The following is an 18403-nucleotide window of genomic DNA, read 5'->3' as shown; positions in this document are numbered from 1 at the left end:
GATTTTCATTTCTGTTTGATGCACTCTCTTCTAAGACATATACTCACATAAATATGCTTTAAAGAATAGTTTTGTTCCTCTTTCAAACAGTGCACTAGATGAAGAAAGTAGGCAAAGGACATACCCCACCCACAAAAAAACCATGTTTGGCCCAAACAAACAAACAAACAAACAAACAAACAAAATGCTATCCCCATCCCTGTAAATGAAAATAAGCCTGTGAAGAGTTAACTCTAGCTTTACTGTAATAAGCAACAGTCTGGAAATAGCCAAAATAATCAAGACTGAAAACAAAACAAAACAAAAAAATCAATATTGCTAAGCCCAAGAAAGCATAGTTATTAGAGGTACTTAACTCACAAGAAAAGATGGTTCTCTGCTTTTTAAATATGGATTAAAATAAATCTAATTTTTCTTCTTTCAAAAAAATGCTAGTCCAACTCGTGTGAAAAAAACTGGCCTAGAGTGGAAATGGCCCAATACAGTAAAACCTCATTAATTTTGATTCCGCTAATTAATTGTGAGTTGATGGTTACCTTCACAGGCTGTGTGAAAACAAATTAATGGTATAAACAAAGCAAATGTCTAACCTATTTAAATGTAAAAGGAAAAAAGACCATTCTCAAGCACCACTTTGGTATTAATTTTAATTCAAACAATGAGCAGAGTAATGATAAATAATTCTCAGCTATCTGTTAAATGAAAGCACTTAAAAGATTTGCTAAAACACAATTAACTTGGTTTCTTCTTATCTGTCCTCAAAATTATTATTAAAGAAGCACTTCTTAAAGAATATATAATAACTCCTACCTCTGATTTAGACCCAGCTTCCCCACAAATGAATTGAATTAGCACAATTCCTTTATTACTAAATTATCAAATTCCAGAGATCTTGGTTACAAAGCATCTACAACACCTACAATGACTGATTCTATAATTTGATTAATTCCATTCTATTTCACTTTGTTCCATTTCAACCTGGAAAAGTCACCTGAACGTGACTTAACATCAAGGACATTTTAAGGGGATAATGTAGAAGACATTTAAATTATGTAATTAAAATAATACAACTAAAAAAATGTGAACCTCATGCATTTAGGCTCCTTTTTTGATCACACACCCATTCATTAAAAAAAACGTTGTAAGGTATGCCCGTTGTATGTATATTTACAAATTATATACGTACTTCTGTACTAATATACATACCATGTACATTGTAAAACACGTACCAAAGATATGTTTTAAAAGAATGACTCCAAGTTTGAACAAATTGGAGAGGAAAGGAAACACCTTCTTAAATGTCTTGCTAATGTCAGGCAATACCTCAAAGGACAATACATACCTTTACAAAGATTTCACTGTTAATGATTATGGATGTAAATACATATTTTCTGTAATTATAATGGGGTGGGGCTGCCCTCCTGCCAGACTGACCAAATGATCACTGCCTTAAACCGAAACGTAGCCGATGAAAAGATATTTAAGTTTCACTGAGAATATGTTCCATCCTTTGCTCTGCCCATCCTATGTGGCTCTGTGGTGGCCAGGTGAGGACCCAGACAACAAGCATCCTCGTCCCTTTTGGTAGCAGCTCTGCTCTTCCCCCAGGTAAGATGTGCCCACTGGGTGTGTAAAACACGTGAGACACCGGTGTCCTTCCACCTGGTAATTGTTCATAAGCTCAACTTCTTAGGGTTAAAAAGGGGGCATAAACAAGAGCTTTAATATTTTATTCCCTTACCCCAATTAACTGCCTCACAGTTTACACTTTAGCAACCACTTCCAAGTGACTTAAAGAGTGTTCAACTCACAAACACCATTTCAAATGTTTTATTGTTTCGAACACAGAATTTGTACAGCATGGGGTGAGCATCCTATCAAGTAGGCCAGTACTTTATAGGTAAAAATTATTCAAACTCATGTTCCAAACACTATTAATTCTGCCCTAAAAGACGCACCAATGACATCAAAAACTAATTGAAAACAAAGGCTAACAACAATAAACAACAGGATATTTAATAAAAAACCGTATTTTTATTTGATGAAAATATTAAGATAACTGGGGCAAGCAGAGGGAGGGAGATACCTGATCAAAACATATACACTCCAGAGCCCATTTTTCTTTCCAAATAATTCTGATCCTCAACCAAACAGAGTCTCATTGAGTTTGCCAGTAAATAATCCTCACGGTACATTAGTGCTGAGCCACAATCACAGAATCGGACAGTCAGAATATGCCACCTAGGTCATCCAGCCCGACCTTATGCATTTTACAAGACTTCATTTTAAACCATTCCCAGAAACCTCTTATGTAACCTGTTCCTAAACATCTGCCATGAATTACAGAAATTAGAGACAGCTAGTTTATCCCTTCCACCAGCTCTCTGAGGAGATGATTCTGTTTTCCAATAGCTCCCAGTATAAATGACATACATACATTTTTCCTACTTTTGCTCATTTGCTTTCTAAATTAAATTCTCCTTTTTCTTCATATCATTTAAGGGGCAATCTCTTAACTGCCCCCAAACAATTTTTTTCTTTGAATCTTCTCTAAATATATGATCACTAACTATTGTCTCTCCTTTTAAATGTGCCCATCATTAGACGAGCTATAAATGACCAGCTTCTTTCAGTCATAAATCAATCTCACTATTCTCTTAATCATTATTTCTTGTACTTCCCAGAACTCTTTCTATGGAACATAAATGTGCAGTTAAGATGCATCATTTATCACTTTTAAATATTCCACCTGAAGTGGAAAAGTGCCCAGGAATGTTAATTTCATTTCCACATGTTCATGAAACTAGCTTAAAGAATTTTTTTTTCCAGAAATCCATAGCTCAGCCTTCCTTTTTTTTTTTTTTTAAGGGGGAAAAGAAAAGCTAGAAGGTTTTTCTTTGATAGCTGTTTTAGAAAATAAGACCATGTAGTCCGACCAAAACACTGACTGACCATCTAATTGGTAATGTTCTATATGAAAATAAGACTTATAGAAAACAAGTTTTAACATCTTCATTCATTCACTATATACAAAAGATAATAAAGAAATACTGAGCTAATCAGAATTCCACCTTTCGTCATCTGCTTCTTTATTAATTAAACAGCAAAAAAAATATGAAGAATTTAATGTAAGACTAAGAAGATATTGCCTATCAGAGAAAAAAATTAATAAATGACATTGAGAAAAGTTATTAGTTAAGAACAGATGATTTTTATCCTCTCCTCACCCCACAAACATAAACAAATTTCCGCTAAAGTATCTGATGTTTGCTCTTAATCCAGCCACTGGTTTTTAATCAAATTTCATCAAATTTCTGGGTGGAGGAAGATTCCAAACTTCCGAAATATGAAAAAAGCTACACAGAAAAAGGAAAGATTGCGTTAGAACAGGAGGGAATTTCAATAACAATAGAAAGCACATAAGCCTAAAATTGCAATTAAGTTAAGGATTCATACAAGCCTGAAAATCCCCAAGAAAAACAAATAAGCAAAGGATGAAACATGTCTCAAAAAAATCGTGAAAATCTTCATAGAAAAATTTCAATATCTCTAGTAAATAAAGAAATGCAAATTCAAACACCTACCAATGTAGCCTAAACATTTAAGAAATTGTGATAGCAAACAGCCAACCTTTACTGGGTTCTAACTTTGTGCTAGGTATTATTCTAAACACAACGCTAAATTCTAAATGCTGTAATTCATTATAGTCTCACAACCCTCTGAGGTAGGTATAATTATTATTTCCACTTCACAGATGTGGAAACTAAGGCAAGATAAAAACATCTTGTGCTGGCAAGTGACAAGGAAATAGGCACTGAGGATAGAAAATAATTTGCTACTACACCTCAGTAGCCTTAAAAACGTTAATACCTACTACACAAAAATTCTGAGGTTCTAATCTTAAAAAAATTCATAATAGCTAGCCAAGGGAGTAATCATAAATTTTAACAAATTTTAAAAGATAGTCAATATCGTATTGTATAATGCAAGAGTTTAAATTAGGAACAAACTACATATCCAAAGTAGGAGAACTGCTAAGTAAATAAGGTATGCTCACATAAGGTAATGTTCTACAAGCACTAAAAATTACTTTCATAAGCAAGTATAACTTGGAAAAGTATTTGTTAGGATATTAAATGAAGATGCCGTGGGCTCAGATAACCATACCTACAATATAATCACGAGTATACAGTAAGTGGATTTTAAAAGCCTACGGGAAAAGACATCCAAATGTTAATTATGGTTCTCTTATAGTTAGAGGGATAACAGGTGACCTTTTACCTTCTTAGCTACCTCTTTTTTCAAACAATTTAACAGTGTGTATCCATTAAACTTATAAACTTGCAGTTAAAAATTATAGCAAATAATGTGTTATAAGTAAGAGAAGGTAAAAGAGGGGATGGTTAAAACTAAAAAACTCCAAAGCTGAATAATCAAAGATAAAAACTAAAAGGGAAATTAGAAGAGAATTGAGCAATGCATAGTTCTCTGAAGGAAAACTGGAAATACAGGAATTCAAGAGAATGGCTGTATTTTGTTCTATAGTGAATGATATTCAATAAATTAGCACTTTACAATTAAGTATGCATCAAAATTATATATTTATGTAAATCAATAGCAAAAACATAGTAAAAAATTAGAGAAATACAATTATTTTTAAATTCACAATTACATCTACTGGGAGGCAGTGTGCATGGTGCATACATTCAAGTCAGCCTTCAAGTCAGACTACTTAGGACCAAATTCCAGCTTGGCCACTTGCTAACTGTGTGACTTGGGGATGTTATTTAACCTCTCTGAATCTCATTTCTCTGTATAATGTGACCAACAGTAATAACCACACCTCACCGAATTACTGTGTGAGTTAAATGAAACGTACACAAAGAAACTAGCACAGTGACTAACATATCACGCATACAAAAGATAATAGTTAAAACTATTTTTACCATTATTATTATCTCATTATACACCATAAATTCTGTCTTTTAAAATGGAGTTATATTTATTTTTTGGAATTGCCAATATGTAGGCATTCGCCAGGAAATATGAAGATGTTTATTAATATCTCTGCTTTCATTTAATCTGAATAGTTCTACCTGCATAATCATCAGTACCATTCAATTACCTTAAAATTAATTAAGTTCTTAGCCCTTTTAACAATACAAGTCAATAAAAGTATTCAATCCAACAGCTCAATGACCACCTTTCACTGTTCCTGAATATTTCCTCACACTGCTTTTCCATTGAATTTACTTTATAACTTTTCACTTCATGTCTTTAAAACAGTAAAATGCTTTCTTTAATTTCACTCACTGAAATTAAAGTCTTAGAGACTGAGACAGTCAACTCTGCAGAGACTGAAAATCATCAAAGTTTTTTTTAAAGAACTCAAAAGTGCTGCTCTTTTCCCCTTCTGCACCCCAGTCAGCTGTGTCCACTTATTGCCCAAAACCACACCCAAACCTTGGGTTACACACACTCAAGATCTAAAGTCTTTGGTCACAAATGGTCCTCTTTCTCAGAGTGCACTGAATTATGACTCCAAGTGACTACTGGTCCTGCCCTTCTATTTTCCGATGCCTCACTTAGAAAGGTGACTTTAAGGCACTATCTATCTGACCTGGTAACTTTAAATCTGCCCACTTGGCCTCAACCTATTCATCCCAATCATCCCTGTATCCTTAACAGGAAATAAACATCAAATTTACATACCTCTGACATAACTAGGAAACATCTTTTTTCCCTTCTCATGGAAATAAGTGGGTTAAAATAGATTCTGGCTTCATTTTTCCAACTGGAATACCAAAATAATATGTATATTGCCCAGCAGTAAACTACTAGAACATATATGCTAAAAATACTTCTTTGTTTAGTAAGAATGCTGGCTGGCTTTTTATCAAAGAACACTGGAGAAACCTAACCTTCAGTGTCCACAAGTAGGCAAGAAAGTTGTGCCTCGCCAAGAATTTATGCCTAAGAAAAGCAGTAAGTAGGGTCAAACTCCCCCCTTGATCGTGTGGGGTCATGCTACCAAAGGCTTTGCAAAGGTAACAGTCATACCCTTCTGTAATCTGCCCACAAATTTCCATTAATGACACAGTTGGGGCCTTTCAGACAGTTGAAAACGCCAATGTTCAAGCAGTGAGCAGGCAAAGCACAACACTTAAGACTACAATTTCTAGGGAATTTGTTGCTGTCTTTTGACATCCTGAAACTTCTGTCTCATGCAATAAAAAGATGCAGTTAGGGAGACAAAGGGAACTCATCCCTAATTTGGGCAGATTCTAAAAGCACCTGGCCATAGTTGGGAAACAAGGAAATTAAAAGTAGTTCCTGCTATAGGAACAAAAATCTATAATAAAGTCATCTCCAAACTGGAAATGAATGAGTATGTTCCCCAGATTTAGGCCTTTATCACCCAAATGAGAATGCAGATAACTGAAAATACAAATAAAAAAACAATAATAATGATTTAATGAGCTCCTATCATAGGCCAAGCATTACCTCCCAACTTTAACACTTTACAGCAGCCGTTAAGTTGCTAGAAAGTGTTGCTAGAGCTCCAAAATGTGAAGTAATCTGCTGAAGTCACCCCAGAATGAAGATACAGATCCAGGTTCGTTTGGTTCTAAAGGCCCTGTTCTCACTGACATGACCAACCAGCGGTTCACGGTTTTAGGTTCCACATGCCGACAGCAGAAAGTTTTCTCCACCTCCTTTTGGAAAGTCTTCACCAATGTCTAATTGGTGTTCAATTAGACCACCAATTGGAGGTGGTCTAATTCACCAAAGCTAATTCTGACTTTAAAAAAAATTATCATACACTAACTGGAATTTTTTGTTATTTTTGAAATACATTCTTCCTTTCTAATCTCACATCATTCCATTTCATTACACTTCATTCTGTTGTCCAATCTTTCCTTGGAAAAACATCGTGAATACTTTTCAGGACAGTTTCATATTTTATTATCTTGTTTCTTCCAAATACCCTTCCTAAGTAGAGTAAAATAAAGCGCCAAAATGGGGGCACCTGGGTGGCTCAGTGGGGTAAACGTCCGACTTTGGCTCAGTTCATGATCTCATATTCGTGAGTTTGAACCTGCATAAGGCTCTGCACTGACAGCATGGAGCCTGCTTGGGGATTCTCCCTACCCCCTTCTCTCTCTCTCCATGTATCTCTACCCCACCCCCACCCCCATTTGTGCTTTCTTTCTCAAAATAAACAAACTTAAAAAAAAGTGTCAAAATGGTCTTACAGACAACTAACCGGCTTGCAGCACATCCAAGACCGTTACTCTGGGGGTGTCTGGCTGGCTCTGTCGGTTAACCGTCCATCTCTTGATTTCGGCTCAGGTCACGATCTCATGGTTTGTGGGATCCAGCCCCCTGCCTCAGGCTCTGCATTGACAGCACAGAGCCTGCTTGGGATTCTATCTCTTCCTCTCTCCCTGCCCCTCGCCCGCCCCTGCCCCACTCTGGAGCGCACTTGTGCACACACGCGCTTTTTCTCAAAATAAATAAACATCAAAAAAATATACTACTCTGATCTCTTGGTCATTATTTTCAAAGTAATGCACAAATATAGCAAGTTCCTACCAGCACCTGCCATAGATAGAGCCATCAGGTACTAGTAAAAACAACTTAACGGCTGCAGACTCCTCCATAGAACATACACACAACATACCAAGTACATCTGTAAACAGAGGTCATTCGGGCACCACGTATGGTTTTACACACACCCGTAAAGCTAACACATTCCAATACTACACAGATCACCCTTCCTGAAAGTCTTTCAAAACCACCCACAGCTGGACTACTAAGTGCCCATTCTAGGGCCTCTCTGGGAGACTCGTACTCAGGGAAGTCCTACAAGGGTACTTCACAACGTTTATTCTGTTGCCTTATAACTGCCTGTCTTCTAGTCTGGCTCCCTCATAGGATGAAGCTCTATAAAATAGGGACTATATCTTATCGACTACTATATACCTGGCTCTTGAAGGCACCTGGAATATGGTTGGCACTCAGATATTTGCTGAACGAATGACTATTCAAAAATACATTGCACTTAACTGAACAGTCACCTTCAAAAGTCATTATTATTTTCTAACAATCTCCACCATTTTAAGATAAATTTTAACTCATTTTAAAATTGCTTTATGATTAGGTTACTCAAGAAAAATTAGTCTTTAGGTCACACTATCTCTTCAGCTCAAAATAAACGGTGAAATTAATCACCCACTTTATTCACAAAGTTTAGCACCAAATCACTTCTGTTATTAAAACTAAACTTCATGCCCAATGTAATCTTATTTACTTCCAAAGATATGACTTAAGATCTTAAAAAAGCCTTTCTGAGATAAAAGAATATCTAAATTTTTTAAATGTCTGGCACAATATAAGTGTAGCCTGAACAGAGGGATGCAATCTTCTCATTAATATCGAAGGGACCACTCACTGACAGTCTTTTGGTATATTACTGGATTGTCTCAGCTTCCTACACAAGAGATAGGGTGCGTTATGATATTTGAACACATAAATATTCAGAGCAGGAAAAATTAATTGTCTTGAATAAAATAATATGATAGTAGTAAAAAATTGGAAAACGCTATTATAAAGAATAGAATATACGCCAATCAGAACGGATAGCCAATACGGTATTGATATATTAATGCGTTTGCCCTTTCAGAATGAGAATGGGTGCTATGCACTTATACATACTCTGCATACAACTACTTAAAAGCCTGAATATTAGCAAGTCTTCAAAGACTATAAGGATGATGGAGAATTATGAGGGTAAATAGGTGGTATAAACCTATCTCTAAGCTTTTAAGGGATAATTTGGCAATACCTAGTCAAAAGGCTTTAAGAAATCAATATGCCCTTTCATACAGAAATTCTATATCTACAAATTTATCTTAAGCAATCGTTTCAGATGTGCAAAAATATTTAGCTACACTAATTTGTATTCTCACTGTTGACAAGAAAAAAATCTTAAAGCAACATCCTAAAATTTCTGATAAATTACCAAATATTAAAAATGATGTTGGAATGTATTTAGTGAGACAGAAAGATGACCAGAATATCTTTAGAAAATATTTGTGTTCGGGGCGCCTGGGTGGCGCAGTCGGTTAAGCGTCCGACTTCAGCCAGGTCACGATCTCGCGGTCCGTGAGTTCGAGCCCCGCATCAGGCTCTGGGCTGATGGCTCAGAGCCTGGAGCCTGTTTCCGATTCTGTGTCTCCCTCTCTCTCTGCCCCTCCCCCGTTCATGCTCTGTCTCTCTGTCCCAAAAATAAAATAAACGTTGAAAAAAAAAATTTAAAAAAAAAAAAGAAAATATTTGTGTTCTCTGTAACTAACAATGTATTATTTAATTTAAAAAAATAATAATTAATTTCAAAAAGACAGTGCTGAACGCATAAAAACATATGAAAATGGTCTCAAATTCCAAGAAAATTAAATGTAAAGGAAAAAAGGACTGTTACAGAACATTATGTACATTGTGATATATTTTAGGAAAACGTTAGTTCTGCCTCCTGCTTTTGTTTCATTTGTATTACCAACGTTTACTCTGCTTGGCTTCAGAGACTATGTCATAATAATAAATACTGCTTTATAAATGTAACATGCAAATTAAATTAATAACAAAAGCCGAAATTCAAAAAGGTGAGATAAGAGCTAATGCAAACAAAAGCTTCCAGTACGTTAAAAACACACACACACACACAATATACTAAAAAGAAACCTGATTTGTTAATTGTTCTTAAAGGCTGTGAACATTAGCCTGCTAGCATACATACAGTCACATACACCATTCATATTACTGTATTTGTCTCTAAGAGCTGGGGATTTAATATTGTCAAGCGAAGGCACAATTAGGTTAGATGCCTGACTTTCCCGTTTTCGCAAACCAATGCTGCCCCCTTCTGGATACTTCTGGAGATTATAGGATAAGACAAGTTTATCAAGATACAATAAATGAAAAGTAATCATATTTTCATCTCTTAAAGAAGTCAGCCTATAGCTCACGTAAAGAAACATTCGTATTATGGGTACTACATTTATTTTGAAACATTTTCCAAAAATTCTGTTTTGAATACAAAGTTCTACTAGCAGCACACAACTGGTAATCCAGTCATTCGTGCCAAAGGAAGAGGAAAATAGTAAACTTATATTAACTAAAAATAAACAAAGCAGAATACTTAATAAAGTCACTTCTCTGGTTCCCTTCCATATGTGTTCCTCTCACTCCCAAAGCAAAGCAGAATCTGAATTTGGTAATCTTTCCAGTTCAATTTTAATAATTTCATTACCTATGCATGTATCCATAAATACACAGTATGCACTTGTGTGTTTCTTAAATGTAAATAAGTGGGATCAACAGTATGACACACACACATGTTCCTTGTCACAGGCTGTACTAAGCACAGCCACCTGCTGCAAATGCAGACAAAGGAAACATGGGTAGCTAGCTCCATGCAAAGACATGACTACCATTCTACAGGTAAGAAATATCCTACTGGGTCACCAGTGTTATTTTTTCACTTCTGCATTTTCATTCCTGTCATTAGTATCTGTCTGGTTTATGAGGGGAAATGTTTTCTAAAGCACTCCTGACATTTTAAAATTATTTTCTTAGTCTTTTGTTCAAAGTCTGGGGTTTTTTTTCTCTGAAATTAAAATACGTGGACATAAAAGAAAATGTTCCTGGGTCTTGGAGAGTGGGATCCTTTACACTGGAAGCTAAGGTAAAAAAAAAAAAAGAAAAAAAAAAGAATGATGAGTAAGACGGAAGGTGGCAGGGAAGAAAGGGAAGAAGAAGTCAGATCATTATCAACTATTAACTACTAATCCTAATACGAGAGACTTAGAGCAGGTATCCTGCTGTAGGATTTCAGAAGCCCGAAGAACATCTGTCCCCCCTTTCAAGAGCTCTCTTCCTCCAACTCCCCAACTCCCCCAGGGATTTGGTGCACTCTTTGGCCTCCCCTAGCCTACAGTTCAGATTTTGGAAATTCACCCACCTCTGACAGCTATCCAAATATGCGGAGCCGTCTATCTCTAACTGCTCTGTTGCTTAAATTTCTCAGTTATTAAAATAAGACTAAGCTAAAATGCTAGCGTTCTAAAATATTAAAACACTCTAGTACTGAAAATCTCTGAAGGACTGTAAGATATTGCACTCAGAGTTAAGGGAACCACACAGCTGGAGAACAGGAGGGAAAGGAGACTTGTTTTTCATTAATAAGCTGTAATACTTTTTGCATTTTATATATCCACTTGTAAAATATTTTAAGACACTACAGTAATATTCTCAATGCAGATGAAAAGTTAAAATTAAAAAATTCAAAACTGTAGCAAGCCTGTTTTTACAAGCTTTTTTAAAAGTGTTCTATATGAGTATTAAAGTGGCAATCTAATCTAATAATAATATAAAGGTTCCAAAAAATAATGATAATATAAAGGTTCCACTTTAAATTTGAATCCTATTAAAACTGCCTCAGAACTCTAACACTTGAAAAGCAACATACAAGATAAAAAACACTCTTTTAAAAACAATAAACACAGCTTGGAATGACAAAAATGGTACAGAATGTTATGCTATGCTGTATGATTCAAATACTATTTTAGTAGTTTTCCTTCAGTTTTCTTCCAGGTGTATCTTTCATATAAATATACATGTATCTTTCATATACACAGCACATGTATGTGCACCTTTTGCACATAGGTAGGGCACATGTATATGTATCTTTCACATGTAGGTTTCATGCACATGTGTGTACATGTATCACTCATCTGTATAGAGGGTACATTTTGTTTCATCAAGAAATCAAACCACCAAACAGAAAAACAGCAACCTCAAACTGAAGTTTTTCCCTTTACATTCCATAATCTTAAGAAGAAACAGAAATGGCAAATAACCTAGTATTAGAAATTTCAAAACTACAAGTTTCAACATTCACCCCAAAGTTGATACACAAAGCTCACACCATTTTTTGAGTGGTCTACCAAAGCTCGTTGTTTCTTTTTGGAGTCCCTAGAATATGCCCCTCCCTTTCCTTTACAGCATTTTGTAGTATTTCTCCTTTACCATATATAGTAGGCCTTGTAGAAGCCTTACTTAACACGTGCCTGATCCCCCTCCTAAAATGCAAGGTTGTACTTCTGGGAACACGTAAACACATTACTTGGCAGGGGGCACCTGGGTGACTCGGTCAGTTAAGCATCCAACTTCAGCTCAGGTCATGATTTCGCGGATCTTGAGTTCGAGCCCTGCATCAGGCTCTGTGCTGACAGCTCACAGCCTACAGCCTGTACATTACTTGGCAGATAGTAATACCACCCCCAACAACTTTCTGAATTGTTCTCAATAAGCCTTTAGCACTGCACAATCCTGAATTACTTTGACATTTCATATTCAGAACCCAGTGCGGGGCTTGAATTCACGAACCATGAGATCATGACCTGTGCAAGTCCAGGCATCCCTGAACATGTCAAATTTTTAAATAATTAAAACTCCCATTAATAAAAGAATACATGAGTTGTTTATCAAAAATAAAGTATATAGAACCACTTAGCCTGGCACTAAATTAATGTTAATTTATATTAAGAATATGGAAAGGTTTTTTGGTACAAAGATGCTAAAATAGCATAAAAATGATGGACTGGGACAAGAAAGGATGACAAATACCTAGACAGCAGGAATGTAAGTACGTGTCATTTGTCCCCTGAGAAATGTATGTGGAGTTGTGAAGGGTACAGTCTGTCCTCAGAGCTCATCTCTAGCTGCAGTATCTTTTCTACCTAGCAGGTAGGATTTCATTCTTTCTTTGCTGTCTACGGAAGCTAAGAGACAATGATTTGCTTAGTACTCAAAACCTTCTATATCTTGGTAAACATGAAATGAATACAAAATAAAGGAAAAATCATCAACCTTATACGTTCTTGATTATAATTTAAGTAAATTTTAAAACACAATTCATATTCCTCTGTTTTAGAACATCTTTTCCTGTAAAAAAAAAAAAATGCAAGAAGTCAAAACTCAACTTTCTGAATCTACCTAAGATAAAAACCAAAAGTCTATTCTAATCCAAAAAGCAGATGACAAACTTTTCAATATTTATCTTTAATCATTACACTTAATAAATATTTAAAATCTCCCAACTACCAAATATTTTCTGCTAAAGAACGTGACACCAGATAAATTTATGAGAGGGACAACCCAAGCATTGGAACCGTCATCTGATGTCACTAGCTCTAAACTTAGCAAGACAGTCATTTGACAAACATTTAGCAAATATCAAATTCTTAACTTATTTATTAATCATTTAGGCCCTTTGATCTTCAAACACATTAGGTAATGCCCCTAACCACCGGCTAAATGGACAGCTTATTAACCAGGCAGTCACAACTTGTTAAATTATCACAAAGCTAAAAGCAAGTTTGTCTTAATGGTACTTCTGAAAGTCAATTAAAAACAAGAGAATCTCTATCGTTAAGGCTATAAGTAAATTGTAAATCACACGTTATTTTCCAAGTGCCAGAATTCCTGGTCCGTGTCTGTGCCTCCCATATCACCCAGTCCACTAGCACCGTGGGCCGGCCCCACCTAATAAGAAGTCTGTTCCCTATGTAGTTGCATGTGTCTACAGGTAGCTCTTTACTCACTAAAAACATTTCCAAATGCAACTGGTCAAAACAAATTTATTGTATTAAATATCCACTTGAAGTTTTTAAAAAAAGAAACCAGAGTATGCTCTCATACAAGCTAAAACACATACAAATTTATGTAGATTCAAACAGAAAACATGATCTCATGTAAACCACTCCCAACTTAACTTTCAATATTTATAATTTAAAATACATATTTCTCGGGGCGCCTGGGTGGCTCAGGCGGCTAAGCGTCAGATTACTCATTTCTGCTCAGGTCATGATCTCGAAGTTTGTGAGTTTGAGCCCCGTGTTGAGCTCTGTGTTGGCAGCACAGAGCCTGCTTGGGATTCTGTCTCCCTCTCTCTCTGCCCCTCCTCCCTTGCTCTCTCTCTCTCAAACAAATAAATAAAAATGTACAAAAATAAATAAATCAGATACCTATTTCTCTAATATTTTTAATGTTTTCTTACAAAAACAAGAAACTGCCAAATCGGGAATGGTTGTTCTAAACTGGTATAATCTAAATAATCAATTTCAGGATCAAAAAATTAGATATTTCACCAAATTTGCAGTCAGGGATGAAAAAATTCTCATGTTTCACCATAGGGAATACCTACTGTAAAATAAGGCTTAGAATGGGATTGTAACAGCACTAAAAATCACAAGTGCAATTACAATGGTATCTATTTCACTGAAATAGACATAAGACTGGTTGCTTAAATAAACACACAGCAATTGTTCACAGTGATGGAGATAAGAAACTAACATTAATCCCACTGGAGAGAAAGGAAAAGAGGCAGGATTAAAAAAGAAAGAAGAGAAGGATTAAGAACCTGAATTTTCAAGTCTGGCAGAAAAAAAAAAAAAAGGATAATGGGCACTAAGTCTGCCAACACCACCGCCAACATCAAATCAGACAAATTCTAGCTCTGGCAGAACACAGCAGATAAAATACACTGTTCGGAAGGGGAAGTAAGTAAGTAAGCAGAAAGGCCAAGGAAAATTTCGTAGGTTTTGAAATGAGACACCTCGTGAACACTGCATCAGATACACAAGCAAAATGTTCTCCCGTTCAGAAAGATGGTAACTGGTGAAGCTGAGTGGGTTTCAGTGAACACGGAATCTGTGTGAGACAACAGTGCGCGTCTGCGCGTCCGCACACAGGTGAATGTTGGGGGATGGTGACAATGCACACAATGGTGGCTAATCACAAGAAAAAGTTCATGATTAACACACACTGAAAGAAACTGTGGGTAAAAAAACGTGGGTCTGTTACTTAGCAGCCCTAAATTTCCCTCCTAAAGCCTCACATTCCTAAAATGATTAGGGTTTTTGACATCGTTACATACCCATCACTAAGAAAGCAATCTGCTTCCACAAAAGTATGTACGAAATTCTCCAAAATCATTATCAGTGACCGTTATACTTTCTCTTGTCACAGTGTTTACTTAAACAAACACTATTAGTAAGCATTGGTAAGTATTCTGCCTCTACTAAAGTACACATTCATCATCTTTCTTGCTTAGATAGGGCTGAAAATAAGATTGCAGAATATCTTTGTGAATATTTAAACTACTTTAAAACGGAAAACTGGAACTTTGATAAATACATTCTAAACTGCTCCTATGTTTCAGAGACAAGCCACACCATTTAGAATTTAGAAGCTAGTAACAGGAAAAAACACTATGTGGATCTTCTATTTCTGTGCCCAACAGTAAATAATTACAATTCTGCTGAAATAGCATACGTTACCATTATCTAGTTTTAAAAACTGAAAAGGTTTTAATTCTCTTGTCACATTTTTTATATTATGCCTGAGAGCAACAGAATTCAGCACTACCACAAATAAAATAATCTTTTATGATCAACTTACACTACAGTTTTCAGGTGGAACTAGAAGTTGAGTAATCTCGCCACCATGCACACAGAAGATGTGCTTCATTTCTCCAGAAAATATGTCCCAAATTATGACTGAAAAATCCACACCTCCAGATATCAGGTATCTTTGATCATAACGAGCTGAGACCTGATGAGGATATAGCAAACATGTGACTTTGTTCCGATGACCACGGAGTGTTCTGTGAGGTGGCCAACCTGTGAATGAGGTTTTGGATTTAAAATGGGAAAATCAAAGTCTTACAAAGTTTCAACAAATAAAAGCAAATATGACTCGTCAGAATACCTATACATTTGATCATAGAAAAAAACTTCTAATTTTATCGTCAAAAACTGCTCTGTCCGATACAGTAGCTCTGAGCCACAGGAGACTACGGAGCGCTTGAAACATAGCTAGTCTGGATTCACATGTGCTGTAAGTGTAAAATGCACATGAGATTTCAGAGATTCAGCACAAAAGTAATGTAAAATATCTCATTAGTAATTCTTTATATTAATTACAATTGATTTTATATTGTAAAATTGAAACTTCAATTTTACAAGTTGAGATGAAAATAGTTCTGCCATATTGGGTTAAATAAAACAGACTATGAAAATGAATTTCATCTGCTTCTCTTTTACTCTATTAATGCGGATATAGAAAATCACATATTGTTATACATACATATTTCTACTGGACAGCACTGTTCTAAAAGATTACCAGCATTACTGATGATATGGTGTTTAGTCAACCATAGAGATAACTGATAATAAACGAAACTACTAACACATACCAAAGAGAGAAAATCAGATGCCTCTTTATGCACAGTTATCACGTGGTATGTACCCCAAAAACAGGTACCAAGTACTTGTTACATGCACAGTAAATTCTGCCAAGTCCTGGCATGCTAACGACTACGTGGATTCACTGCACTTGTCACAAACAAAGAGCGCAAACACGGGCAGCACAGGGCCCTGCACACACTTTAGACGGTGGCAGACGGTCAGTATACCTCGGCGGAGCATGTGTTCCCCTTGCAGCAACTGCACGATGGCCGTCTGGGTGGCGGGCACAATAATGATGCTTCCGTCCTCACGGCCACAGACGAGTCGTCCGTGAGCCGGGATGTACACGCTTGCGGTGACTTTAAGAGGTTCACTACTATTGGGAATCACGCTCAGCTGATCTATAATTCCAGCAGGACAAGGATTCAGTTTATCAAATGCTTCTTGCAAGCTAATAGAGGTTGTCATTTTCAGCTCTGTGGAGGTTTTGTTTTGTATTTAAAAAGAAAAAAATTTGTTCATGTTAGAAAAAAATTAAACATAGTAAAATAAAAGTACTTACAGTTGATTCAGTAATATATATCGAAGAATGATAACTGTCACAAACTATAATTCGAAGGATAAAATGACATGTACATTATGAATTTATTATGCTTGATATTTATGTTGCTAAATTAAAAGAATTACGAAGTTGCTGCACATGATTTATTACTACCTTCCTTACCTTCCTGTTTATCAGGTGTGTCTGATATGTTCCAAATATTCAATCTTCCTGAAGAATCACCTTGAATTAAGAGTTTATGGATGTGTTCCCTGCATCCATAGAAGAACCGAGTAACCGGAGGACAAATTAGTAACTGTCAAAAAAAAAAAAAAAAAGTTCAAATATTTTTGGCTGTTTTGTTGTTGTTTCTTTAAATTAATCTCTACGCCCCAACTGAGGCTTGAACTCACGATCCCCTGAGATCAAGAGTCACATGCTCTACTGACTAAGCCAGCCAGGCACCCCTTAGCTGTCTTTTTAATGAAAATATTTCACTTATTAACATTTTTTCAGTTAAGGATGTTAAGTACTTTGCCTCAGTACCAGGGTAAAAAAAAAATAAATCAATAAAAAGTGTTTATAGCAGGAGTCTTCAACAATATTTTAGTGTAATTTTATAGCATTAATTACCTGTCAGCTAATATTCAAATCCAGTAAATACAAATATGAAAAGAAATGAAAAGGACATTTATAGTCTTTCTCTATTATTCTTTTTCTCTGCTTTAGAAAAACTGATTACTCACCACGGCAATGCAATTTTTTTTTTAATTTTTTTAAGGTCCATTTATTTTTGAGACAATACAAGACACAGAGTGCAAGCAGCGGAGGGGCAGACAGAGGGAGCACAGAATCTGAAGCGGGCTCCAGGCTCCGAGCTGTCAGCCCAGAGCCCGACGCGGCGCTCGAACTCATGAACCGTGAGATCATGACCTGAGCCGAAGTCGGACGCTTAACCAACTGAGCCACTCAGGCACCCCGCAATGCAATTTTTTTAACTGTTATTAAATAATTAATACAAAGATATATCACTCTTTACCAAAAAGAAGTGTCCACCTTAAAGGCCAAAAAAGGAGAACTCTGTAATCCTAGCTTTTTGTTCATTCCTGATTAGTCACTAAGAATAGCAACAAAATTAAACTACCAAGATTTCACAAGTAGAGGACTCCATTTTTTTAAGCAGTGTATTTTCAACTAATAGCATGACATTTTACTTGGTCACATTTATGTAATCAAGTTGAGCCTAGCTCAATATGTTAGCTATAAATTACTAGGAACAAAAACCACTCATTAGGCTCTTGGGTACACTTTTATTTTAAAAACAGATTATTTTTCTGCTTAAGATCTTGTGCCTTCAGTGATTATCACTTATATGAAAATACTAAAGAGTGGTGGATTCCTAAAATTAAAATTAAGATGATCAATTCATAAACACTTGAATATTAAAGCATAGAATCGTATCCTGAAAAGCAGTAAAAAAATAAACTTCAGTTCTGACAGTTATAGTTAACAAATAGTTACTGTATTTTGTATTAGTTCTTTCCTAAAA

At 35.8% G+C, this 18403-nt stretch overlaps 1 protein-coding gene across 9 annotated transcripts in view; it reads right to left on the bottom strand.

The window, feature by feature from the left end:
- WDR7 (WD repeat domain 7) overlaps positions 1-18403 on the bottom strand; it is a 360496-nt gene that overhangs the window by 295839 nt on the left and 46254 nt on the right. For all 9 annotated transcript variants that reach the window (XM_043558949.1, XM_043558946.1, XM_043558954.1 and 6 more), the window contains 3 exons: positions 17038-17170; positions 16541-16789; positions 15526-15746 (listed from right to left, as the gene is read on the bottom strand). In XM_043558949.1, the coding sequence (XP_043414884.1) occupies positions 15526-15746; positions 16541-16789; positions 17038-17170 (603 nt within the window). The remainder of the gene's footprint in view (positions 1-15525; positions 15747-16540; positions 16790-17037; positions 17171-18403) is intronic.

Source organism: Prionailurus bengalensis, chromosome D3 (genome assembly GCF_016509475.1).
Source record: "Prionailurus bengalensis isolate Pbe53 chromosome D3, Fcat_Pben_1.1_paternal_pri, whole genome shotgun sequence".
Taxonomy (NCBI): domain Eukaryota; kingdom Metazoa; phylum Chordata; class Mammalia; order Carnivora; family Felidae; genus Prionailurus; species Prionailurus bengalensis.
This window is presented reverse-complemented; position numbering and strand designations above follow the sequence as displayed.